Source organism: Corvus cornix, chromosome 1 (genome assembly GCF_000738735.6).
Source record: "Corvus cornix cornix isolate S_Up_H32 chromosome 1, ASM73873v5, whole genome shotgun sequence".
NCBI lineage: Eukaryota > Metazoa > Chordata > Aves > Passeriformes > Corvidae > Corvus > Corvus cornix.
In genome coordinates, this window is record NC_046332.1 from 22079660 (window position 1) to 22107356 (window position 27697).

The following is a 27697-nucleotide window of genomic DNA, read 5'->3' on the forward strand; positions in this document are numbered from 1 at the left end:
TGTGCCTTCACAATAAACTTGTAGGAGATTAGGGCAGGGTCCCTCCCAACTTTGTAAGCACTTCCTTTTTGTTTTAGGGGTTTTTTTTCATTTTTTATACCATTCAGGGTGGTTTTTTGTCTCTGTCTTTAAGTCAAATGGTTATAGCATAGGAAAACAGTGTCTAAGATGAAACTTCAGACTCCAGCTCATCCCTTCTGGCACTTTTCCAAAGCTATTGGCCAATTCTGGCTGCAGCTGAAGTTGTGCAGAACCACAGTTGGTTGTGTTAAAGAGTAGCTTTGGATATTGACTTTAGAATTTATATTTCTGCCTGTATTATGAAGTAATTTCTGCTAATACTATAAAATAGTTGCCAAATATCTTAGTCTTGATATCCTCTTGTGTGTATGTGTGTTCTTTATATATGTTTTTCCATCCTAATCACTTTACCTTGGATGTTGAATATTTCTGTGTTTGTAGCAGACAGTCCTGTTGTCTTCCCCACACTCTGGGACTGGGATGTAGACCCTGGTCTCTATCAGTGACCCTGTTTTTTCACCCTCCAGAATTGGTTTCATGTCTTCATCCTGTCCTACTCCTGCTCTCCTTATTCTTGTCTAGTTTTTAAGCAGATTGTTTTGCTTGTAATGCTTCCAAAGTGACTGCTCATACTGTAGATTCAAGGAAGAATACCAAACAATAAAATGGATAAACAGACAGCTCATTTTGTCACTTCTAATTATAACTGATGATGAAAGAAAGTGAAAACTCTTTTATCAGAAATCTTGTAAGTGGACTTGGATTTGGATTCAAGATGAAAATGCAAACTCTTCTTTCTGAGATTCAGGTGTGATCTTTTGTAGAGGAACAAAGGTAGAGTGAGGATGAGATTTTTTTTTGGTTGCTGTTTCATAACTGGTATTAATTTCATCATGGAACAGGGTCAGTTCTCCACCTCCCACCTGCGTATTCCTGATATGCATTATGCTTTGCGTGGCAGCAAAAACCTCTTGAACAACACAAATGTTCGGGATTTGGATCACTTTTCTTTACCTAACTGACCATTCTGCCCAGACTGCAGATGTTGGGACAAGGGACCAGGGCAGGCCTGCATATCCAAAAGGGCAGAACTCTGTTTTCCATCATGAACTGGACTTGATTGACGCCTATTGTGAAACTGTGCCCTGACCTCTTTCTAAAGAGTATGGCTCTGTTTTTTGCTTGATGTATAATGACTTTGCAAGCAAAGAGTGAAAACACTTCTGCTGGAGACTATCTTAAAAGAAAAAAAAAAAATTCTGGCAAGTTCATGTTTGCCAGCTCCTTTTGTAGCAGCAATGACTTTTGACAGTGTAAATCTCTTATCATATATGGCCAAGAAAAGAAGCCAGGTTTGCCCGGTGGTAAATTGCCCTGCCTCTGCCCAATTTGTATGCAGTAAAGAAAGTACTGCTTAACAGCAAACGAGTGAGCACTAATGTAACATTAAGAAAGGATTTCCATCAGTGCAACTACGGAAATCAAATGCTAAGTTTAACATGTCTTCTGCAATGTACCATCTGTTTAGCCATCCCATTGCAACACATCTGTCTAGGCTGTTCATAGCAGCTGTCCCAGTGAGGCTGAGAGCACTTCTAGAGGTACATTTTTGGGGGTCCCCTCCCAGAAGAAGGGGAGCTGTTTTGTTCTGCTTAGCTTTGTTGCTTTCCTTTGGAGCTTGATAGAAGCAGAGCACATGCACTGGGTAATAAATGCTAGCTCATTCTGTCTCCACAGGGTCCTCAATGGAAGGAGCCCAATAAAAAGTGTGTGGTCTCAACAAGAAGTAGCTTTGAAGACAGGTTCCTGGTCCTGTTCCCAGTTCTGTGTTGGCTCATTTGTAAGCCACTTAACCCTTCTGTCTTTACTTCATTTTCCCCTGTCTAAGTGCCATCAGACAGGAATTCTTGACTATTAAGGTGTTTACTATTTCTGAGCTGCTTTTAGAAAAGACATAAAGGGATTTAATCAGAGAAAGAAGTTGGGGGGCTTATATATATATTTTAAAATATCTCCCAACACCAGTGCCTCTTTTGTGGACATCTTTTAACCTTCATTTGTATCATGTGAGTTTTACGCACTTCAAAATAGCCAAATGGCATATTTCAAAAATCCCATTCTGGAATTCTTAGGCGTTTGGAACAAGACTAGACCCAAGACCTTCAGATGCAACTTTGGGATTTTTTGTGTCAGGTAGAGCTCAGTGCATACGTTGCTGTCTTGTGTGTGTCTCTTGCCTCTCCTTTTGTGTTCGTGACTGTGTCATGTTTCTCATGAGCCTTGTTGTGTTAAACTTGGGTGATCAAAATGCTGCTTCATATTGTAAGGTCACAGTAATTGTATTGTGTGATACCAATTTTTAAAAGTTGATTTGAGGGTTGTGTTCTACATTGATGACTTGGCTTGTAAACAGTACAAGCTTTTGTTTGAAGGGAGGAGCTTTCTCTCTTACCTAATGTTCATGTGCAATAAAAAATGTGCTTACAAACTGAAAGGATGTGCACAGACTGTCAGCCTTGAATTGGTGGTGTGGGTGGTTCTTGGCAAAGCATGTGAGTCTGAAGCTGGTGAGGAAATTTTTAACCATGGTGTCACAAACTTGATGTGTTAGCAACAGATGTCATTTTCATAAGCCTCTGCTCTCTTAGGGAGCACAGCATGCGGGCAGTATTCAGAATCTGCATGCAAAATGCACAGTGGTTGATGGCATGAAATCGTATCTTTTAATACACACTGGCTAGAAGAGCACCTTGGTGTCACATTGTGAAGCTTTGGCTTTGGGGCTTAATTACGCCAAGACGGTGGAGCTCGTGTTGTGCATGGAAAGTTTGTTTGAGGAATGTCAATGAACTTAAAGTCAGAGCAACCATTCTGTTCAAACAATACTTAGCTCTTGCCCCATGTGGTTTTATTTGAGAGCTGAATGCTGATGTGAGTGAAGTGAAATAGGAGAATTCTGTGCTTTCCATCCTTTTTCTTTCGTCTTTCCGTATGTGCAGAAAAATAAAATTCAGAAGGGGTGTAAACTCCCCTACACTGGTAGGAGCTATTTCAAATTAGTAAGATAAAATGTGACCACTCTGCTAGTGCACAAAGCCTTGATCTGAACTGAAGTCTCTTGGGGATGAGAGCCGTGTAGCGCACCAGGGACATTTAAGCCTGACAATAGTTTTTGAAATGTTGAAGAAGGTGGTAGTTTCAGAAAAATGAAGGGGGAGTAACATAAAAAAATTTGCATTGATAGCAGTTAAACATAAGAAGGAGAGAGCAGTGTATCAGGCCTTGCTGACTCGCTCTTACGGTCTGTCGGTATTTGAACATCACCAGCATGCCTGAACAAAGAAACGACTCGCACTGGTCCCTCAGCTTTTTGGTGAGGTGTAGATTTATTGGGATCTGAAAGGGGGAGGGAAAAGCCAACAAAAGCACCAAAAGCTGTGGCTTTGGATGAGTCAGCATTTCCATTTGACATGATCATCCAGAGATTTTTGTAACTCATCCAAAAAAATCCCAAAGAAAACAACCAGCAACCTGGGTCTCAGCCTGAAATTCATTTGCTTTGCAGAAACAAGAGGTTTTGAGTTACTCAAGTGCAAATTTTTCTTGAAGAATATTGTATGTAAAGCCTTTTTTTTGCATTTGTTTATCTCCAAAACAGGTTCATTTTTTAAAATGAAAACTTGAGCCTTCGGTCCCTCCTGTGGACAAATAGCCTTACACAAGGTCTTGTTTCATTTTATAAAAATGAATTGCTGCGCCGGTGGGGTAGTATTTGATTGCTTTAAAAGTTCCTGTCAGTGTTTTATTTTTGGTTTTTATTTTGTTTGTGGACTTGCTGTGCCTTTTGCCCGGCCGTATTTAGTCTGCATACTAAATGTCAGTCTACCCAAACACTTTGTGCACTTAGCTTTTTTTCCTTTTTTTTTTTTCTTTCTCTTTTTTCTTTCTTTTTTTTTTCTTTTTTTTTTTTTCTTTTGCTTTCACCCAAATGTATTTTAGACCGAGACAGACTTTGCTCCGATGGGCCGGATTTTAGTCCGTGCACTAAATTTTAGTCCGCAGACTAAAAATAATCCGCGGATTATTTACTAAATTGATTCCCTCACTGAGAACTACAGAGATTTTAAACTCCTGCTGAGATGTAGGTGCAAGGGGCTTCACGGCTCACAAGTCCCACTGTCTGTCCACCCTCCTGCCCCTTCCCACCACGGAGCATCAGCCCAGCATTGCCTTGGCATTGGTGCCCCGTGGCATGGAAGTGCTTGTGTAGCCATTGCCATGGGCAGCAGCTGCTTGTGTAGTTCTCGGTGGGTGAATCGGGCAGCTTTCCCGGTGGAACTTTGCTGAATGGGAAGAGCTGAAAGACTGTAGAGGGCTTTGCTTTTATTTCTTAGGGCGTTATTCAAAAGGGAGGCGGGAGGGGACAAATTGAGGAGAAAAAAAATTTGTTAAGTAACGGGTGCAACGGGTATGAGGGGGAATAAACCCGCAATAGAGAGAAATTCAGTCCATACCCGCACTCCTGAGGTGGTACGTCCAGTTCCTGAAGAATCCTAAAGAGATAATGCCAGCAAACAAAATCCAGTGGAGGGGGATGTCAATCCAAAATGGAGAATAATCCGCGGCGGCCTGAGGTACTCGTAGTGCACACAAATTAAAAGTATCCAAATTTAAAATACAGATCTCGGATTTTTACTTTGTCTTCAGCACAAATTATAAATTGCTAGGGATTTGGGTTTTTTTGAGAAAAACCCAAAACCATCCAAAAGTTTACATTGTGTGTCTGGGACAGATTTACAAGTGGGATGCATCTTTGGAGACAAACTAATCTGGCCACTTGGTTATGTGGATATTTATATCCAGGACCAAGGACTGAAAATTCTTTATTATGGGAATTTCAATTACCCTTTTAGTTCAAGTTAGAGTTTTGATTTCAATTTTTTTTATTTTTTTAGTAAATGCACTGGCATTGGAACATAAATTTCATATAGAAATGTTTCTATACTATGCCTCACCATTGCACAATCAATTTTTTTTTTGGCATACACTGTGGTGAAGTTGGACTTGCTGCTATGGAGACTGATGTTTAAAGTTTCTAATTGTATAAACATTTACTATGTCCCCCACACCATGGATTTCTTATAATATTGGCTATATTTTTCCTTGCTGGACTATTCTCTTTTGGATTGACTCCCCCTGTTTGGATTATTTCACTGCATTATCATCTTTAGGACTCGTCAGGAACAGGACATTTCACCTCAGGAGTACGGGTATGTACTTAAACATTTTTTCAAATTACTAGGCCTAGCCTTGAAAAAAAAGGAGAGAAATGCTAGAAGTGGAATAATTGAGTTCAAACTGCATCCTCGAGGCAGCAGCCAGGCCAATGTCGTAACACAAAGTGATAGAGATTAGATGGGCACAGACGTGTAACTTGCTTCATGTGTTAGTCACCACTTGTTGCAGGGAAAGGCCATGTGAGGCCTCCTAGTATATATATTTATTTTTATTTTTTTCTCCTTCCTGGTTGGAAGCAGTTAGGGCAGACTTTGGGAACTGCCTACCCCAAATGACTAATTCCAGATCCAAAGGCAGGCTGAGAAGTTCATAACAGGGTTTAGAAAACATGGTAGGGTTTCAAGGACTTGAAAATGAGGAGTTTCAGTGGACAAGCAAGTACTCCTTTTACATATGTCAGATTTGTGACTGTCTGCCTACTAATTTTCTCAATATAAGGGCATGTCATCTTTACTTAAGGAAATAAAATGGTTTTCTTTTTAAAAATCTGTATAGTGGCTGATATGTGAGCTGTACTGAGGGGAAAAACACAGCTGAGAGTGAAGTACTAAAGTTTCAAGCTGTGATAAATCAAGCCTGTTAAAATATCACTGTGAAGGTGCATGAGGGAGACCTCAGTAGTTTTACCTCATATTAAATACAGAACAACTTCACTTCTGTGGGTTTACCTCAAGACATACTCATTTGTGCTACTTACTGTGGGGAGGTGGGGGGAAGCCACAAGGTTTTTTTTTAACTGGAGACAGTCTTGGATTTTGTTCTGGTCAGGCTGTGACTTGGGAGTAATAACTGCATCCACTGTGTGCTGTGGTCAGCAATCCAAGCTCCGCAGGCAGTGGGCACAAAGCAGCTTCTGCTGCCTCTTCAGGTGACCCTGCACTGGTGACACAGTGGTCAGTAGAGGTTCTCTGCCAGCAGTGTTAAGCTACAGCCTTTCTTTTTGTCATTGTAGGCCTCGTGTGAAAACTTTTTCAGTTTGTTTTGCAATAACCTGGTAGTAGGAATAAAGTCAGCTCTTCATGTCCGTTGCTCCTTGACTCCCCAAGTCAGGATTCCTTTGCCACACAAGTTAGTACAGCACACACTGCAGCCAACCCAGTGCTGCTGGCCCAGCTGGGTACCAAGGGCAGGAAATTTCAGTCCCTGCAGAACTTGGTTTTTGTGTTTGATTCTCATTCAAGAGAGCATATATACCTGGTTTAAAACCTACTAAAGGAGTGCCTGTGCAAGTTTCTCATCTGTTATTAACTAGCATGTCATGCACTGTATTTCTTTCCATTTCTATTTTTAAATTTTTTTAATTTTTTTTTTTCCTCCTTGGTGCTGTGTGGCTTGAGTTCACTGGCACTGGTGCAAAGGCATTTTGGATTACCTCAATTTTTACCAAAAATGCTGGCATCAGAACTTAACACTCGCACCCACCCTACTGCCTTTACCCCAGACTGTGTTTTACCTGCAACATAGCAAGAGACAAGTGTTTGAGGAGGCCATCCAGGTCATGTACATGATTAACTCCTATTTTGCTTATAATGTAATGAGAAAGGAGAGTGTGATTAGCAGTGGGGTAGAACCATTCTTAGATGTTTAAAACAAAGATGCAGTGAAGAACTGCTTTTTGTAATCACTCAAAGTAAAAATCTTTTAGACTAAAATAGTTGGTTTTCTTGATGCAATTTTCAGCTGTCCTTACAAATACCAAATGTGCAGGAATTATCCCTATAAACTTATGGGATTAGCTTGCCAGAATAAGGTCACAGAAGGAGTAACTTGCAAATTGGAGCTAGACATTTCCTGTACCCCACCCGTGCTTTCCTTGTTGTTCTCCAAAGCTGAACAGCAGCCTCCATAGCAACAGTCTGACCTGCCTGCCTGCAAAAGTTGGTGTTAGTAAGACTTCCTTCACTAGCCAGAAAAACCCCAACCCAAAACCGTAGCGGGGCTTCATTATATTTTTACATTCAGTGACTCCTGCTCATGTGAACCCTCTTCCCCACCTTCACTCCACCCCATATGCATGGCTGGTAGCACCTGTGTGTGTTTGTCATGATTTTTGAAAGAGTTTCCCCTTCATTCTCAAAGTCGTTTTTCTGAGTGCGCTCTCATGAAGTCTCTTGCTGGCATTGCACCTTCACTCTAGTGCAAGGCGTTGCAATTAACCCTTTCTCAACCCCAGGAATGGATTTTCCCACACTTACTGCAGGACTTTGATTAGCACAAACCGCAAGTTTGTTCCAGCTTGCTGGGCAGTGAGAGGTTTAATTGCTCTGACTTGCTTCTGGTCAACAAAGAGACGAGACCTAGCCAGACAACCTGTTTCTCCTTGCTTGTTTTCTTGCTGTCCCCACAGGTCTTCCGGCCCCGCACTCCCCCCGAAGCAATTGCGCTATGTAGCCGCCTGCTGGAGTACACCCCCACCGCCCGCCTGACTCCCCTGGAGGCCTGCGCGCACTCTTTCTTTGATGAACTACGGGACCCAAACGTCAAGTTACCAAATGGGCGAGATAAACCTGCACTCTTCAATTTCACCACTCAAGGTAGCCTCAGAGCGTTGAAGGATCCCTTCTTTAGGAGGAAGCGCCGGGATAAATGTTTGTTGTAATGCAGATGTTACTCCCTCGGAAGTAAAAATCTCTGAGTGGTACTAAGTTTATTAAGCAGTTGTATTACCAGCTGTCCATTTCAAAAAGAGAGGAAAGGGTCTTGAAGTTACAGGATTTTCAGATTCCTGGTGCCTCCAATTCAGTTATGCTGAGGTTCCGAGGGTGGTTGTTAACTGGATTGCATCAGGAAGGTTTACATTTGCAGCTCAGAGTCTGCAACCTGGCTGATGGTTTTGTGTGAAATACCGCAATCGGTGGACCATGCAGGTTAGATTATCATTTGGAGATGGTCCTTCTTCTTCACACCTGAAACACCATAGCCAAGTAGTAATGCATGTTAGGTTTCGCAGGGAGGTTGGTGGTGTTGCTGCCCATTTCAGTTCTGGATGCAGGATAAATACAGATGCTTTACTGTCCAGATTTTATATGCTGTACAGTTCATCTGGCATTACGCTGACTCATTCATTTAGAAACTGTAAAATAAATGGACAACTAAGCCAGGCTGGTATCAAAGTTTAAAACCATTCATCTATTTTTTTTCTACAGAAGTCAGAAATGTAAAACTGATATCCCCCCAGAATAGTTTTGCCTGCCAAGACAGAACATGTGAGAAGTATGGCATACAAATATGCTAGTAATTAATTTTGGATCACTTTTTCTGTTGTTTTTGTTTTAAAGTGATTAGCTGCCAACTCTCACCCTTTGAGCAAGAATAGTTCTGTATGCATTTTCTGTTGAAAGTCTAAAACACCTTTTGGCTCAATTAGCATCAATGTCATTTTTCATACTCTTTAGTGTATGCTATGCCCCTTTGCCAAAATGCGAAATAGCTCTCTCCTTTGACTTGTGGAGCCTTTTTATTTAAAAAGAAAAAAAAAAAGGCATTTATGAAGCATAAACACATTAAAGTTGTCAAGTAAATAGCTTGTGCTTCCAGGTCACTGTCCTCTGTGCTGATTTCTGCATCTATTGTTAGAAATTCAGTAGTTACATTACAAGTCCTTCCTTTTACTCCTGGATTGCCTTTTATTTTGCCCCTCTAAAGCCCTCTTCAGTAGCTGAAATAGTTTTGATCCCAGCATCTTAATACAGTTTCACCCTATTCTTTCTGAAAGTATTGTTTCATGATGACATTAAGATTGAGCTTATCTACTACATGAAAACAAGGTTTTTAAAAGAGTTGGAAAGCTCTGTAGAGAGTCAGTTCAGAAATCTTTGGGGGAAAAACAGATGTATGTATTGGGAGTGTGTCCCTGGTTCCCCTCAGGTTATGTGGAAGCTGCTGGATAAGCTACCCTAATGCTCAAGCAAATCTAAAGCTCCTCTTTTGCCATCCTAAGGAGCTGTTATGCCCTCCCTCACACAGTGAGCCCTGGGAACGGTGAGAGAAAACAGTTCCTGTGGAGCAATTTCCTTAAGATATAAAAAGCAAATTTCTGTCTGTCATTAACAGGTGCCAGTGTTACCATCTATAAGGGGAAGGCAGGACATAGGCTGGTCATTAATGCACGTCCAAACAAGCTCTGTTGCAGGTGACCAGCCAAACTAAAAAAAAAACCCCAAACCAGAGTTGTTTTTAAATACCTAAATACACTGATTAGCGCAGTGATTTTAAAAACTTTGTAGTTGATAAATGTACAGCAGTCCTGACTATGAACTCAAGATACACAAGAAGCTTTTGCTCTTCCTGTGACTACTGTGCAATCCTTGTTCTCTGGTCTTTACTGTGCAAGGTTCCATCAAACTGGCTGGTCCAGAGCAGAAGTCCCAGCTGGAAACATACCAGATCGTTAGATGGATAATGAGTCATATTAAGTCGTCTGTGGTAATTTAAAAAGTAATGAAAGACAATTGTATTTTAAATAGCATTTGTTTTCAACAGGCAGCATTAAGTTCTAGAAGTGTTTTATTTGGCTGTATTCAGTTGCCTGAAACCCATGAAGTAGGAGGTGACTGCAGAAAGCTTGAAGGCAAAACCCTTAGAAATTACAAGATAAATCTGACCATTAATACATTGGATTGATTTTCAAAAAGAAATTAAGCATTATACCAAATCTGCTGACCTGAGCACTGATGCTGCTCAAATAGAGTCTAGAAAAAGAGCAGTGAGGGTATATGGAAGATCAAGATCATGGTCTTTGGCAGCCAGCTGTAGTTGTGGGGCATGTGGGTGCTTAGTTTATTTTAGAGATTAAATCTGTTGAAGAGAGCATTATCTGATGTCTTGCATGTAAGTTTCTCTTAATTTAAACAAATATTGTATGCTAATTGGGTTTTGAAAAAGTTATTTTGGCCAAGGAAGTATCTCTGCTAGCCACAGAGCTGCAATTCAGTTAGGCTTTTAGACCTGCAAGACAGAAAGCAATTTTTCTCTTAGAAGCCAAGTTTTCAAATAGTGTGTGAAATGAGTGCCATTTCCTAAACTACTTGTAACATGTCAGTGGTTTTGCTGGGTCACAAAAATTAATGTTACTCCATGTTGTCCATTAAAGGCTGTAAAATTCTTTCAGTGATTCAGCACTTAGGAATGGTTATCACACTTCTTGAAGATAAATTACTTTTTGATTGAAGGGGGGGTGCATTGGGGTTTTTTTTTTGTTTATCTTTTTAAGGACCCTAGCCTGTGACCTTTAATTTTTTTTTTTTTTAAGAGAGATATATATGTATATGTTTATGTATATACATAATGGAAAGTTTGCTACTGTGACCAAAAAAAACCCCATGATACAAGAATAATTTTTCCAGGGAATTCTTGGAGTGTTGATATATCAAGTATAATAATACTGAAAAAGAACACTGCACTGTTTCCCAGCACCAGGCATTTTCTTGTGTTTGGGGAATGAAGGTGATCTGGTCTTCTAGTAAAACTGGACACTTTCATTCCTGCTCCTTCTTGGAGATGTTAACTGGCTGCACATGGTATGATTTGATCAGCAGAAAGCCAGAGGTGTTCTCCCAGCTGATGTAGATGGGAGTTGGGTCTCATAAATGAATTGCGGTAGTTGCTCTGTTCACATCGTGATGTTGAAAACTTTGTCTGGATTGCCTTGACCACAATAGCTTCTTGCAGTTATATTGGTTGTAATTAACCCAACCTTGAGCTGCACATTTGGTTTTGATAACCAGGCTACAGTTGAACACCCTGCCCAGATACTGTGGGGGAAATCACTAAGGACAGAGATTCTCAGTATTTCGCAGACTGCAGATAATCACAGGTACAGCTTTCTCCTCAGTATTGACATGTTTCATCCTTACAGGTGGGATAGGTGCAAAATTACATGATAGCAAAAATTCAAACAAGTATGCAAGCGAAGTTCCTATTCAGCCAAGAGTCCACTTTACCTTGTTTATATCTTGTCTGAATTGACCTGCTTCTCTTAACTTCAAGACATTCAGAGTACGCTGGATTTAAGAAACTTCTCAGCAGGAAAGATAATGTGAGGTTTGAGAAGGGAACAAGGTTGGTCTTCTAGTCTCTATAAAAGTTCTTTAAGGTAGCTTCATAGACATGGTTGCCCTTGCATTAAGCACAACAAAAAGCAATTATTATTGCCACAATACATGAGGAGGTGTTCTGGCAACATTAGATGAGGGAGGAATGAGAAGGGGCTCGAAGTGCCCTTGCAAGGGTGTTGTTCTGTCTGACCAAGTGGTTCTTTGGCTACAGCAACACTGACAGTCTATAGCTGCACCCTCAAGGCACCGCATAGCACCGCAAGGTAGCAAGTGTCATGGGGTTTCCTTGTTGCTTTAGTTCTGCTTTTGTTTGGATCACAGCCCTGTATTGTTTTGAGTGATGAGCAGAAAATAATGCAGGGGTGATAGAAACTTTCAAAAGAGCAAGGTAAAGAGTAGATTCCCAGTAATAACAGATTTGAGAAACAGATTTGGAAAAAGTACTAAGGGAGCAACATTTTCTAGCACAAAGCAGCTAATACCCAAGATAGTACTGAAGTATAGGTTTATAACTGGTGCTTCACTTGGATGCTTAAGGATTCATATTTCTTCAGTTTATTTTTCCATTTAAAATGGAGATTTATGAATTCTGCATAACATTATGAATATGAATTCTGAATTACTCCCACATGAATTAAAGATTTTGTATTTGTACAAGGGCTGTGAGTACTGAGGCTTTTTAGAAGGACTAGCTAGGTCTGCTTAGACCTGAATGGAGTATTGCAGGATAGATTAGATGGGTTGCAGGTAATGTAACCTGCTTGCATTCATAAGTGCTGAAACACAGTCTCAAAATGTGTAGTAATAAGAGGCTTGTAATCAGGGGAGTTTTCTGCCTCTTGCCCTCCCAGCAGTAACAAAACTTACTGCAACAGTTAGCAGAGAAAAAAAATTCACCACGTGGACTACTGCTCCTTTTAGGCCTGAGTTTGAAGCTAGCATTAAAGAAAAGCAATAGCCTCTTAAAAATGAGCCCAAATAATTTGAGACTGTGTCCAAAACCCCCTTTACTGAACCCATGCCATGATTTGGCTGGGTTTCTGTACAGCCTGTGCTATCTGGAGGTCTTGCGTAAAAAGCTGTCTATTCTCCTGTTCTCATTTCTCCTCCAGATGACCTCCTGGAGCTCCAAAAGTCATCAGTCTCCTTCCGTGAGGTGACTGTTCACATCCTTTTTACCGGATGTTGCTTTCTCAGGAGACAGCCAGTCACTCCTGTTTCTGAAACAAACAGGACCTGTCTTGTCTCGGCTCAGTCCCACCTTCTGTGAGGCACTAGATTCTCTTGAAGGGGTGCCAGAAGATTGTCATTTGTTGGCAATGTGTTGCCCTTAATCCTCCCACAGTTGTGGCTGTAAGATGCCTATTTCTCATTCTGATACACATTGAAGCTATATTAGATTTGGAGCCTAAAAGACATGACTGTTTTTTCCCTGGTTAATGTCTTCAGACAGAATGATTGCATCATTTTGTTGTCCATTTAAATTGCCCAGCTGACCAATTCCCTTTGCCTTTCCCTGTCCTTTTAAAGGATATGTTACCTCTTCTTGGCCTCGCTCAAGGAGACTGCTGTGAGATTGGTCTTGGGTTCCTGGGTCCTTGAGAAAAAATGATGCTTGAGTGAGCCAAAGAACTAATCCCTGAAGCTCTTGGAGCAACTGTTGCAGCTGCTTGCTTGCTGAACCAGTGCCCAAAGCAGTGCCACTGTTATCAGCCTTCTCCCTGAGACTGATTGCAGGTGGGCTTGTGAAGAAGGGATCCTTCTCCAGTGCTCAAAAGGAATCAGCATTATCAGGCCACTGACGAGGTACAGGCTTGGCTGGTTCTTTGCTCACTCCCAAGCCACTGTCTTTCTCTAGGAAATTATTCCTTTGCCACTATCTGTAGTTTTGACAGTCTTGCTCTGGAGACTGCCTTGCTAACTGTCGCTGTGGTTTCCTCTTGCTGGTTGGCAAAGAAGAAAATGTAACGTGACCTTGGGCTGTAAGGGCATGTGTTTCACCTGAGGTGCCGTTACAAGGGGAAACCCTAGGAGCTGATCCTGCATGTGGGGCACTTTGTGGATGATGAGCTAACTCTGTTTGTTCCACCTCCCCTCCAGAACTGTCAAGTAACCCATCTCTGGCTTCGATCCTCATCCCTGCTCATGCCCGGAACCAAGCAGCTGCTTCAACCCCTACAAATGCTACAGCGGCCTCAGGTGAGAACATGCAACTGCCTGCCTCCCTCCCTCCCCACCCTTGCTCCCCCTGCCTGGGCACCTTCCCTCTGCTGAGGCCCATGAGCCACCTCGGCCCACAAAGTGAACAGGGAGGAAGGGATTGTTTCAGTATCGCCTGAACCTTTGTCTTGGTAGGTGGTCATTTGGGTGCTAGCTTTGGACACCAACCCAAATCCCAACCCAGGGAACTCAAACTCTGCTTTTGATTGCTTAGTTTGTTGGTCCTTCTCACTTGGACTTTCACTACTAAAATAAAAACGTCATCATCTCAGCTGTTTTTTAGCAATCCTTGTGGATTGGTTCGCACCTAATTTCTGAGCTCTCAGCTGTCCTGAAATTAATACTGACCTGGCACATGAGTTTGTGATGCCTAGAAAGAGAAGAAACAGCTAGCTCAGTACACATGGCCTCTGTGTAGTGTGGATGGAGAGGATTTTTCCCTTAAGGCATTGGCATCTAAAAGTCTAGTTAGGGAGTTCAGCATGCTCACTGTCTCATCTAAGTAGTTGCAGTTGCTTCCTGCTGAGTTTGCTTGTGTCATCTTCAGGCACACAGCAGATGCTTTTGGGTTTTGGCCAGCAATGAGTGAATTCTTTGTTTGCCTCCCTGCTCTCTCAAGTTTCTGTCAGAAACCTTTTAAAATCTCACTGTTGGCCTTTAGCCACTCCATATTGTATTCTGTTTCCAGTGAAAGCTTAAAAGCCTGGTAATACCAGCTGGGAGACTCACAAAGAAATTCCCAGGTGCTGCAGCATGTGGCAGAGGTGATTCAGTACATGGCATTCTTCCTCTGAGTCAATCCTGAGTCAGCACACCAGAGGCTGTCTGGGGGCTTGGGCAACCAAAGGCAGCCTGCAAAACAGGTGTGCTTCCACATGTCCTGCGTGCACGTCAGCACCAGCCAACAAGGGCTGTCATCCGTTTTGTAGTGCAGGACACTTCCTTGGTGTAGGATAGCTGATAAAGAGAAGACCTGATTAAAAAGCTGCTCTTGAAACATGCAGGAAAGCATTTGCTGGTTGATGTGCTGGACAGTTACCTGATATTTGATGCACTTGGCCCAGCCAGTGCTGTGTAGAGAGCATTTTCATACTCTGGGACAGATGCATCCAGGTTTGAAAGATGAGACTTATCTCTGAAATTGCAGTAGCAGTAGATAACAGACACAACTTGTACCATTTATGTGCTCTGAATTTAGGAGACAGCAAAACTGCTGCTTTCAAATTTAGTATGTTTGTTTCATACACTTGGTGGTGGTTTGCAAATAGTCATGTTCTCTGTTTCCCTCTTATGTGCATCTGTTGCTCAACAACAAGTGAGAAAACAGATAAAGTAGTAAAAGTGATTAAAAACCTACAAAATACAAACATGGAAAATTATTTGAAGCCTGTCTGAAAAATACTCTTTCACTTAATGTCCCCTTCATGCCTTTTAAGGAGTTCTCTCTGCCAAGACACAAGTCTTGAGGAATTAATGGGGCTAAGAAATCTGTTTTCGCTCAGCACTTTTCAAGGGCTCATATAGGAGGAAAATGCATTAGGCCAAGTCCTAAGTATGAAGTTTTAAAAAAAAAAAAAAAAAAAGAAAAACCAGCCAAAGCCAAAAGACCCTAACCCACCCCATATTATTGGTGTCAACGTTTTTAAAGCTTCTGTTTGCAAGCACTGCACTGAGGTGGGATATGACCTTCTATTTGTGGTTCAAAACCAAAAATAATATCCTTGTTGATTGGAAAGAAAATGTGAAATTAAGTTCAGTATTGGACAGCTTTGGATTTCTGCAGTTGGTTGCTTCTTACTCACGTGGGTTTCTCACAGCTGGTGGTGGGAATGTCATCAGAGTTACGATGTTTAGGATTAGGTTCTGTTGATGTTATTTTAATCTGTTGTGCCTTGTATGCTGGTGCAACACATAGCAAGCAATTTTCATACAAGGCGTCCCTTCTTTCTCTTGTACCCCCTGCACCTCCCAGAGCTGTAGATGTTGAGTTCCTCAGTAACTGCTAAAGCAGTGTGGGAATAAATCTCCCACCTAACCCAGAATATCCTGATAGGCAGGAGACTTCTCTGCAAAATGTTTGCTTGTGTGACTAAGCAGTACAAGTTCAGAAACTGCTTTTCTGAGTGGTGATGATGCAGCAAAATGTAGCTCTCAAAGCAATAAAGGGAAGAGCAAATATGTAACTGTAATTCACATTATTAGTGTGTAACTTGTGCCTCTCTCTAGCAAGCAGTGTTAAAAAAACACATTTGTTGTAAATTTCCTCTTCTCTTGAGGCAGAAAGCTGTATTTGCTCTACTAATGGAACCTGACTTTGCACTGGGAGTAGGTAGCCTTGCTGCTCTGGCATTAGTAAATTCTCCTAAACATTTATGATAAATTCTTTGACATAGTGGCATGTCTAAAGCAAAGTGGAGAAAAAGAAAGATGAGATTTTTTGGCCCCTGCTTGAAATGATGTGCTAGCTTTCTGTGAATTATACTGGCCATTGATTAAAAATGCCAGTGGAGTCATATTCCTGGGGATGGCTGGAGGAGGAAGAGGATGGTTTCATAGCGGTGCAGCCACAGCATCTGAGAGGGGAGCGTGCACACCAGGCTGAATGCATATCTGCTTGCGTGACTACCTTTTTCTTCCTGAATCAGCCAGCAGCCGTAGCTACCTCTCTGTTAGTCAGCATTAAGATGGGAAGAGCATAATTGCCATCTGCAGGGAAGTTGTACCAGCAGGGATTCTGGGGTCATCATCTTAGGCATCCTGCTGTGTTGATCCCATGTAATCCCAAATGCAATGGTGTGCCTGAACTTTCAGCAACAAAACAGATTAGAGGTGGTGTTACCTGCCGTGTGTCATCATTGAAAAACACCACAGTGCTCCATGAAATAAGATTTAGTGCATTTGTGGTATTCCCATTGAAGGAATTTTGGAAAACTTTAATTCCTTAAACAGGAGAAGACAGGTGACGGGCAAGCAATTCTCTCAGGCTTCCACAGGCTCAGAACGGGGATGAATCCATGACAAGAGAAGTAAAACTTGCACATTCTGCCAGTTTTGCTCAGAGCCTGGATTTCTACGTCCATAGGCAGGCACAATAGGAAAACCAGGCTTTCCTCCTTCTTCCACTTGTCTCCTCTGCTCTCCTGTGAGGATTCCCAGGCCGGTGGTAGCTTTGTTTCTCTATCTTTGCAGATGAGCAGCACAACCTGTCAGCATTACAAATGCACCCAGCTAATGCTGTCATCAGTGCTAATGGGCTTTCTCAGACTGAGCTGGCGTCTCTGTCGCTCTCTGAACTGTAGCCCTGTCTTTCCCTTCCAGGAGGTTTTTAAGGAGTGTCACGTCCCCTCCAAGAAAGCTGAGACACTCGTTAGAGGGAAAAGCTGAATTGGAGGAAGTTCTCTATAATGATGAGAGATGCTTTTGCCCTCTGTTCGAAAGAACTTTGGGAAGCAGCTGGCATTTAAACCCTGATGACACTTCTTTGCCTGCACAGGAAGAGGTGTCAGGCAGTGGTTCAGGCAAAGAGGCTGCCCTGAACTCGAGCCGGGCACTTGTCTGTCCTGTGCCACAAAGCTGCATGCCAGCTCCTAGCTGTGCTCCCCAGCAGGGCTTTGCTGTCCTCTGTCAGCATTGCTGAGGGCCTGGATTTCCTTCTCTTATGCCCAAATACTGATTTTTCATGGTGAGAAGTGAATGTCCAGAGAACCTCATATTCCAGTTGTGCTCTTTTTCTGGTGCTTCAGTAAAGAGGTGCTGGAACAAGTCCCTCTTTGTTCCTCAAATGTCCTGTTGATGCAGAGTCAACAAATGAGATGAAATGTTAAAATACTGCATTTTCTTGCAGGCTGGGAGCCTGAGCAGCCTTAGCTTGCTCTGCACTCTGTCCCAGCCTGGGGGGACTTTATATATATATATTGTTGTGAAAAGCCCCAAGAAAATGTTCTTGGCCTGCATCACCTGATTTATTTTCTTTTAACATGTGGCATATATATTTCTCAGGAACTCCCCTGTTACAGTGATGATAGAAAAGGAGCATATGTTACATGAAGTAGCTCCATCCCCTCCTCTTTTTTTCTTTATATCTATGTAGTAGCAATATAATGATAACAATTTCAGCCTCTGCTGTCTTCAGGAAATGGAGATCAAAAGACGCATTTCATTTCAGCAAATGAAATACAAGCACTTTTTGTACACATACAGAGAAGTCCTCTGCCAACAGTATAGACTCCAGCTGGACTGCTTGCATCAGGCACTGCCAGCAGATGTTGCGTTAACTGCAGTTTATCCATACTTGAAAATTAATCTACAACAGGCATAGTGAGAGTTTAAAGTGTGGAAACTATTATCTGGCTGGCTGGGTCACTTTTGATTTCTGTGGTCTTTTTTGGTCTGCATGCATGTGGGATTTGGGAATTGCTCCTTCAGGAAAATTCTCCACGTAGGAGGGCGTCTCTCTCCTGCAAGGCCAGCTTCCCACGTAACATTGGTACTGTCGTCATGCTGCCTTGGTGCTTTAATTGCATGAGCTTTTTTTTTGCTATGGTGGTCATTCCTTTGTGAGGGAGGGGATGCAATTAATTTGGGGTGAGATGAAAGGGAATGAGAAACTCCCAGGGCAGTCATCTGGCATCCTCTGCCCACAGGATGATTTGTCTTTCTTCCCACACATTCCTTGCAGCATTTCCTTTTCAAATAGGCATCACCCTCTCTTCCCACTTGTCAGTTGTGTTTCTGGATGCTGCTGATTGTTTGATTTTCTATTTTTGTCACTGTTGTCGATGTTACTTTATTTGTGACTCAGAAAGTGCTGCCCATTTCTGGCCGGCCTGTGCGGTGTGGTTGACAGGCTGGAGGGAGGGAACGCCATCCAGAGGGACCTTGGCAGGCTTGAGGGGGACCTGTGCAAAACTCACCAAGTTCAACAGGACCAAGAGCAAGGTCCTGCCCCTGGGTCAAGGCACCCCAGGCACAAATACAGGCTGGGCAGAGAATGGATTCAGAGCAGGCCTGAGGAGGATTTGGGGGTATTGGTTGATGAAAGGTTGGACATGAGTTGATAACGTGCAGTTCCAGTCCAGAAAGCCAAATGTATCCTGGCCTGTATCAAAAGCAGCATGGGCAGCAGGTCAGTAGAGGTGATTCTGCCCCTTGACTCTGGTCTGTGACACCCCACCTGAAGTGCTGTGCCCAGCTCTGGGGCCACCAGCATAAGGATGTGAACCTGCTGGAGCGAGGAAGGTGGTTATCAGGGCCTGGAGCCTCTCACCTCTCCAGGTGAGAGTTGAGGCTGTTCAGCCCGGAGAAGAATAGACCCTGGGAAGACCACATAGCAAACTTCCAGGACCTAAAAGGGGCCTACAGGAGAGCCAGAGAGGGACTTTTTACAAGGGCATGAAGGGATAGGACAGGGAGAAATGGGTTCACACTGCAACAGGGTAGGTTAAAATTAGATATTAGGAAGAAGTTCTTCACTGTGAGAGTGGTGAGGCACTGGCACAGGTTACCCAGAAAAGTTGTGGCTGCTCCTAGAAGTGTTTAAGGCCAGGCTGGATGGGGCTTTGAGAAATCTGCTGTAGTGGGAGGTGTCCCTGGCCGTGGCAGGGAAGTTGGAACTGGATGTCCTTTAAGGTCCCTTCCAACCCAAAGCAGTCCATGGTTCATCAGTTCATTGCCTTTGGTCATGGCTGTGGTCAGGTCAGCGTGGCTGTAGAGCATTGCCCAGCCGCGTTGCCTCGCGAGCTCCTCCATGATGGAGAAATGTTACTCCACACGCACCACCCACCAGAGCATTTTGTCATGTTTAGTATTCCTGCTACTCACACGGCCCTTCAGGCTGAGGTCACCAAATCTGTTCTTTCTTTTTATAAACCCTTTCCATGTGTCTTTTCGAATACACTGTTTGCCCAGTCTGCCCTCTTCTGTACCGAGATAATAAGTCTTTCTGATGTTTTTTCCTGTTGCAGTATCAATAGCTTTGCAGTTAACCTTACTTAAATTAAGTGGGCGAAATGCATGATGGTCTCTTGGGGAAAACCTCATTTAATATCTTTTTCCCATCCTGTATTTTATGCGTTTAGGTGTTCACCCACTTACCTATTAGTATCTCACAGTCTTTGTGACCTGGCTAGTTAGATATTATATGGAATGGTTCCAGGTGAAATTGGTGCGTTTTTTTCCCCTACCAACTTTTCTAATACTGGGAATATTTTTTTAAGAGGAAATACCTGATGCATGCAGCCTATGAGAACACAGTTACAATGAATTTCCTTTTGGTATTTCTTTGCAAAACCTCTGTTTTCTTAGAAGGCACTTTGACACATGCCCTTGATCCTGTGACTTGTCTCTCTGTGAAGCACTGTCCCTCCCTGAGAAGAGGTGTTGGAAGCATTTACTGCAGAGATCCAATCCTCTAACATGTCATGTGCTTGCATAAACCTCATTACTGGCTTCAGGCCTTGATGTTAATCTGCTTCAGCAGTTCAGAGGGTGGCAGATCCAACTTGGGTTGAGCAACACAGAGTACAGCAGCAGACTTGAAAGACTTTCTGAGGCAACAAGTGCATGAATTGCACATTGGCACACCAGCTGTTTCTGACAGGGGAGCAGGCTTGTCACGTTCCTTGTCTGCGCTCATTCACACAACTAACAGGCAGATTTTATAAGAAGGACTAACATGTGAAACTTCAGCACCAGTGTGAAACCTTGTAGTGACCACAGACACTCACTGTGTAGGCTTTGGCCGTGTCTCTGTGCCTTGTCGTGCAGTTACAGTTCCGGGATGTAACACGGGCGACTTCTCTCTGCACAGCCCGTGTTACAAACTGCAAAGCCTGCTGGAGCCCAGCCCTCAGCCCTCCAGGTTGCCCTTATCCTGCTTAAAGACCATCTTCCCCCTTTCCCCAGATTGGATTGTTCCATCTGCACACCCTGAAGTCAGGAGAGCATCCTAACCAAACACCATCTTGGTGGGAATTGTGGGTTTCCCCATGTGGAGAATGTCATAGCTGTTGTTTCCAATTTGTCTCTGTTTTGGAGGGTAATGCTGGTTGTTTTTTCTCTCTCCCCTTCTCGTCTGTTGTTTGCAGATGTTAACGCAGGAGAACGAGTTCAGACCAATAGTGTAGCTACAGCATCAGCCTCCAACTCCACCTGAACCAGTACCAAGCAGCCAGCTGCACAGGAAAAATCACCAGTAATTTGAGTCTTGCTCAGCAACACTGGTCACATTTGGAAAGAAAATTAAAAAGAGGAAAAAAAAAAATCCAACAAAACAACAAACCAACCAACCTGTTCATTCTAGTGTTCAATTTTTTATTATTATTATTGTTGTTCTTATTTAACCTTGTAAAATATCTATAAATACAAACCAGTTTCATTGTATTCTCACTCTGCAGGGTGTCCGGGGCAGGGGACTAGGTGGGGGGAGGAGGGAAAGCGGAGCAATACAACACACCAATGTCTCCCCGCGACAATCTCTTCATGTTGGAAGTTTGCTGTTGTGTACTTCAGAACCAGGACTCTTGCCTCATACCCCCTTCCACAACAGAAAGAAGGAAAAAAACAAAACAAACCCCAAACTTCATTCTCTGCTGAAGTTCTTTTTTTTTTTTTTCCCCTCTTTTTTTATTTTCTTTTTAAGTGAAGTTTTGGACTTTGATGTAGTGCACAGCTTGAATTTGGTCGGGAGCTTAGCAGGGGTCATTCAACAGAGCTCAGCGTTTCTTGTCAGCAAATCCATATCCCAGGTTATCTGAAGAACTGCCCTGGCTCGGCATGGGGAGCAGGCGACGTGGTAGGAAAATAGGTTGCCATGGGGTGGGGGGGAGGGTTTGCCGTGTGTCTAAGGCTTGAACCGCTAGCGGAAGCCTTTCATCTTAAAAATCAGTGCTAGTGATGAGGAAATCTGCAGCTTCATGTGGGAAAAGTCTTGCCCGAGCGAGTGATATATAATATAATACACACACATGCACAAACAGCAGTGGTCAGCTCTGCTGAGGCATCCCCTTTGCCCAGCCGGAGCTCCTGCTTCCCGTGTCTCGGGCCGGCTCCCAGCTTCAGCAGAGAAGAGCGGACGAACAAAATCCTTGGCAGGGGCAGGGGCCCAGCTGGTAGATGGATGTTAGGGGACTTTTTGGGAAGTGGCCACTGTGAAAGTGTGTTTGGTTGGGTTTTCTCTCTCCCCATCCCTCCTTGGCTCTTGATTTGAACAGGCTTCCCTTTCCTAAGGTGCATACAGGAAAAGGACACCAGGGTTTATAATGTGAACTGTAACAGGCTACTGGTTTATTTTGTAATACTTTCTTTTTTAACTGCAGTTTTAACTTGCAGGATGCCACATTCTCCGATAGTTCTGATTTTAAATCCACAGCTAGAATCTGTATTTAATTTCATCTTTTTTAACTTCTTGCTTTTTCTTCTTTTTTTTGATCTCTATTTATTGATGCGTGTTGCCACGTCACCATTATGTTTTTACATTGGTAGAATATTAAAATACACATCCGAATGCTCTTGACGGTAATTTGTACCTGCTGACTTGTAGGAAAGCTGGCTCTATATGAGTGTGTGTGTATATATATTATATAAATATATACATGTATACATAGATACAATACTGCTTTTTTTATTTTGTCTACGATCTCGAATCAGTCTGACTGAAGCGTGAGGTGAATGCTTGTTCTAGTCCATCAGTTCAGGGTCCAGGCTTCCTCCCTGCGACGGCGTGTGGTGCGAGCATCCACGTCTCTCTTCCTGAAGTCAAAGCAATATTCCTTGCAAAAGGGTCAGGTGAGCAGCCGGATGCAGCCCCGGCACGGAAACGAGACTTTTGGAGACCTGATCTTGTGGTAGGCTTGCAGTTGGTGTCCGCTCCAGCCTTATCCTTCTTCAGAGAAACTGTAGTTGCCTTTGGTGCTTACTGAGCCGTTCCTCGACCTGTGGATCTCTAAGGCAAGCAGTTGCTTTTCGGGAGCACGCGGAACCTTCGTGTGGCCCGGGGAACCGGCAGTAGCGGCTTTGGAAGCTCGGCCGCCGCAGGGGCGGCAGGGGCTTGGGCACGAGCTCGGTGTGTTTCTTCTTGTACCTTTTATGCTGTTGACGTGGGATTTTTTGGAAACTGTCTCTTAGCAGCCCTGGAACTGATAAAAGCTCTGCCCTCTCCCTCCTGCCTGGCACGCAGTGGGTTTGGGGAGGCAGGAGCTGATTGAAGAGGTGAGTGACCACCTACCGTGAAACCGATAAACCCTCATGTTATACCCCTCGGCGATTTGCTGTTGGGCACACACACAAAAAAAAAGGTTTTAAAGCTTTTTTGCATTCTGGCTGGCTGCAAAGGAAAGCACACCCACGTTGAGAAACAGAAGGCTTTCCAAATCCTTACCTGCAACTTAATAGAAAGGGCTGAAGAGCGTCTTAACGCGTGCGCCCGGCTAGGCAGTGTCCTGAAAGGTAAGTGAAGGGGCTTGGTTGACCCAGTGATCCAAATCCATGCAGGAGACTCAAAAAGTAGGACAGTGGCAGGGTATGGATCTGCTGTATAGACAAGACTGCTGAAGCATTGGCCACAGATGCTGTTATTTGGAGGCAGTAAATTACTGAGTCTTTAAAAAAAAAAAAAGTAATAAAAACATCGAAGAAAACTTGCTGCTTGTGCCAGGACACGTGGCTTTTCTTTTTCATTTTTTTGTTAAAGACTGGCAGAGGGGAGTTCAGAGCGTTTCTCTCTGGTTTTGTGACTGTGCTGGCGTCTGTGTGTGTCTCGTGTGTGTGTTAGGCGGGGGGGAGGGTCGGGGTGCCCCTCTGGTTTTATTTCTGTTTTCAAGGATCATAACAGGATCACACACTCTTTTATACAAGTTAGATCCAGGTCTTTGAACAACCTTTTTTTGTAAATAAGAAAAAAAAAAAGAAAAAAAACACAGAAAAATAACAACAAAAAACAAAGCTCCTCACCAAATTCAAGCTTGTACATTATCATTATTTTTGGTTGTTTCTGAATTATGAGTTTTATTGCTTTGTATGTAAATATGTGGACCCAGGAACTGTTATTAATGAGCAAAAAGTTACCGTTCAGGGCAGTGATTCTGTTTAATAATCAGACAAAATGTAGACGAGCTTTTTAAAGCCATATAGTTTTAACTCTGTACAGTAGGTACCGGCCTGTATTATTGTAACAATAACTCTAGCGATGTATAGTGTATCTATATAGTTTGGAGTGCCTTCGCTTCCATGATTTTTTGAATTTTATTTCCCTTTTATTTTTTTCTTCTCCTTCTTTATTAACGATGTCTCCTGCCCCAAACCCACATCTTTGCTCCCCCCTCCCCGCCCTGCTTTCTAACTCTTTGAGTGCTGTAAGGTTTTGGTGATACCCTGATCAGTAGTGGAACAAAAAGAAACCGTCTCCACCGTCATTTACTTCATTGGAGCCGTGGATTTGTTCTGGAAGTCTCCAAGGTGCCCACCCTGCCCTCTGCTCCTCCCGCTAGCAGCAGCTGATTTCTTTCCGACCCTTGCCCTAGCAGCCCGGTTAGACTTTGCTTGTCTCTCCCCTCAGCCCTGCACCCAGGAGCCATCTGGGCAGCAGCAGCTCCCAGGAGGCTTGGCCTTTCCACCCTCCCTGCGGCTGTGCCGGGGGCAGCAGCGATCGGAAGGGGCCCCCAGGGAGGGAAATCCTCACATCCCGCAGGGTTGCTGTGCTCAGAGCCATTTGGCTGCGGTGGGAGCGGGGGCATCGCTGTAGGAGACTGTGGTGGTTTTTTCTGCCAGGAGGACTTTCTGTTCCCTTTCTTCTCCCTATTTTTCCCCCACATCCCTCCCCAAAGTCACTTTTGTTTTCTTGAGATAAGTTTAACATGACTCTTAATTTCTTGTGCCCAGCACGAAGGCCTTGTTTCTAAAACTAGTTTGCTTGTGTTTTACTACCTTGTTAGTATTCCACATAAGATTGTCTTGAATGGGAAAACACGTAACTTTACCAAACCAAAGGTTGCTGTTTTATTTCGAAGCATCTCGTGTTCATTCCAGTGAAGCAGAGGCTGCACTTTCTTTCTGGTGACACGAAGGTCAGTGATGCCAAGCTGTTGGTGACAGTCTGCTCAGAGCTGTCCCTCTCTTCTTTTACTCTCTTTCGGGCTTCTTTTTTAACCCAGTGTGGTCTTGATGTGTCCTTTACGTCAGCCCTGCTGTTAGTGGGTCCCTGAGCTGGGCTGGATTGCAGTCTGTCTCCCCTGATGGACACTCAATCAAGACACTGGTGTTCTTTACTATTAAACTTATCTACCTTGCTAGGGAAAAAAGAAAAAAATTACCTGCAAAAGAAAATTGACTGGTAGAAGATCCCTGAACACTCTGTCCCCTTATTTCGAAGCCAAGCTTTACCCAAAATAATGGCAGGTGCCTGCGACTTGCAACCTAAAATTTCCCCCGGTTTTCAGTACTTGGAAAAGCAGAAGTCAAGCAGCCTGTCAGACTCGTACTCCTGTTCTAGGAACCTCAGCCACCGCGGAGAAAAAGGAAAAGCCGATGAGGAAAAGCACAGTAGGGTATTCGGTCCAGGCTCTGCCTTCCGGAGACTGCCAGCGGGTACCCCTGGGGTGGCAGCTGATTTCCACGGGGCTCTCGGCCGGTTCTGGTCATAGTTGGCTTCGTTTTGCAACACTGCAATAATGGCAAAACGACAGGAAAGGAAAACAGTACCTAAGGGGTTAGCTCGAGAAAAGTAGCTTCCTTGTGTTGGTCTTTCTCAATTTATTTTTAATATATATATATAAAATATATTTATATATATATAATTTGCTTGCCTGTAAAATTTGCGTTCATTAATGTGTTGCTGATGGATCACTTGGGCCTGTACACACCAATTAGCGTGACCACTTCCATCTTAAAAACAGAAATCTAAATATATATATATTAAGGACTGTGGGTTGTATACAAACTATTGCATACACTTGTGCAAATCTGTCTTGATTTAAAGGAAAAGCAAAACCTGTATAACATTATTACTACTTGAATGCCTCTGTGACTGATTTTTTTTTTTTTTCATTTTAAATATAAACTTTTTTTGTGGGAAGTATGCTTAATGTTTTATTATTTCCCCCACCCCATTCCCCTTGTAAATACGTTTTGTTCTGTGTGACTCGGTTCGGAAATAGTTAACTGGTACTGTAATTTGCATTAAATAAAAAGTAGGTTAGCCTGGAAATGAAATTTAAAAAATACCAAGTGTGTGGTCTTTATTTCAAAAAATTGCCCCATTCTTCCCTCCTCCTCTCTCCCTTCTCTGACCCTTGTTCCTCACCCTCATACCTCTTTCCACTCTGCAAGAATAGGTGGACGTGAATCTTTGTAATAGTAAAGAAAAACCTCAAGAAATGAGCATGTTTTCTTAAATGAGCTGTGTTATTCCATGCTATTTTCCAAGAGATGCCAGCTTGTCTATGATACCGTTTGATTTGATGGAGAGAGGAACCCTGGGACATAAATATTTCAAATTGAAACCAACCAATCTTCCTTTACCGTCCACCTATAGATACAAACTTAAGGACCTGTGTAAACTGCTGGCTTTGAATCCTGCACTCATGGTTGTTTGGGTTGTTTTTTTTTTAAATCATTGGATCCCATTAGTAATGTTATTTGGTGGTGATCTGTAAAGTTTGTCGAGACCACGTCCAGTGGACCGTTCCTCCAGCAAATCAGCACGTAGCTATCTCTGAGTTGGGTTTCCGGTACTGGATAATGTATGTATTAAACATGACATGTCTATTAGCGCAAAAAGAAAAAAGAAAAAAAAAAAATAAAAATCCTTTTTTGGGCTGGCTGACCTGGCCGAATCCATTCTGTCGCTATCCTAAAGGCTAGATGCGAGGTCATGTGACTGCTGCTTCAATAAAAACAAATTTATATTGCAAAGAGACTCCTCTTGCTTTGTTTGTGTGCCACGAGCCGCGGTTGTTCCCGTAAAACCTCTGCTGGGCTCCGGGCTGGAGCCCCTCCAGGACAAGTGGGAGCAGGGTGGGAAGGGGCCCTTGATGGGTCCACACCGTAAGTGGTGAGCCAGGATCCCCTTGATCCTCTCCTGATTGCCAGATGTGTGTCTGGGAGGTGTTCTGGCCCCTCCTGGGTGCTGAAGCTGTGCCCCTCGGAGCAGGTGCTGCCTGCCCCGGCTCCCTGACTGGGCTCAGGGCTTGATTTGTGCAGGCCCTGCTGCTCTGGGGCAGCGGGGTGACAGGGCCGGGTGGCCACCCACAGCCTGGCTGCCCCAGAAGCAACACGGTGAGCAGAGGCTGCTGTCTCTTCCCTTACCTTGATCCCACAGGGCCACCAGGATTCGGGATGCGTCCAACTCGTGCTGAGTCTGGGGCTGCTCTGCTCGGCCAGTCCGGCCCTGGCATCCAGGGTGGCCGGTTACACCTGCAAACGCATCGCTGCCGGAACTACAGCACCTCTCTAGGTGAGTTTATCTATTTAAAGCTTCCTTCTAGTGGGGAGTTCATCACAATCCCCGCTGATTTGGGGTGGTGGTCAGTCATCCTTGGGCACTTCTCTGGATGGACATGCACTGGGGCTTCCTGCCTCTTCTGAACTTCCCTCACCTGGAATGCAAGCTGCAGGCTCTCTTTATGTGCTGTCTTTTCACAGGGACTCTCAGCTCCAGTCTCAGGTCTCTCTTCTGAAGGTCAGAGCCAAATGAACGGGACTCGAGCACCTTAAAATTTCTTGCTAAGCTGACTGGAAGGGGATCTTCAGCTCCTTCACATCTTTGTAATGTTTCCAATTATATCTCATCTACAGTTGTTTTAAACACCCTCCGTAAGCTGTGAGTACCAAAAGCAGACAGAGGTCCCCTGAAGTGCTCTCCCCAGTGCCAGTGAAGGCACTGGAGAACATTTTGCAGCTGGTGCCTGTCTCCTTACCTGAGGATTCCATTTGCCCTTCTGCACGGAGGCTGCAGCTGTCCAGTGTATCCAGCCCTGCCTCCTGTGGTAACTCCTGCAAGCATTGCCAATGGGACTGTTACAGTTTCATATAGTGTTTATATTCCAATCAACCTTTTTAAAGATGTAATGAAACACCTTAGCACCAAGAGCCAGTCCCTGCACAACCTT

The 27697-nt window shown here is 43.6% G+C and overlaps 1 protein-coding gene across 2 annotated transcripts in view; it reads left to right on the forward strand.

Annotated features, from left to right (window-relative positions):
* Positions 1 to 26501, forward strand: part of GSK3B (glycogen synthase kinase 3 beta) — a 150011-nt gene extending 123510 nt beyond the window's left edge. Inside the window, exons 9-12 of one of the 2 annotated variants that reach the window (XM_039558548.1) lie at positions 5253 to 5291; positions 7667 to 7853; positions 13476 to 13574; positions 20681 to 26501. In XM_039558548.1, coding sequence (XP_039414482.1) covers positions 5253 to 5291; positions 7667 to 7853; positions 13476 to 13574; positions 20681 to 20748 — 393 coding nt within the window. In that variant the 3' untranslated portion in view covers positions 20749 to 26501. The remainder of the gene's footprint in view (positions 1 to 5252; positions 5292 to 7666; positions 7854 to 13475; positions 13575 to 20680) is intronic. The other variant, XM_039558557.1, reaches the window with a different exon arrangement.
* Positions 26502 to 27697: the final 1196 nt, after the last annotated feature.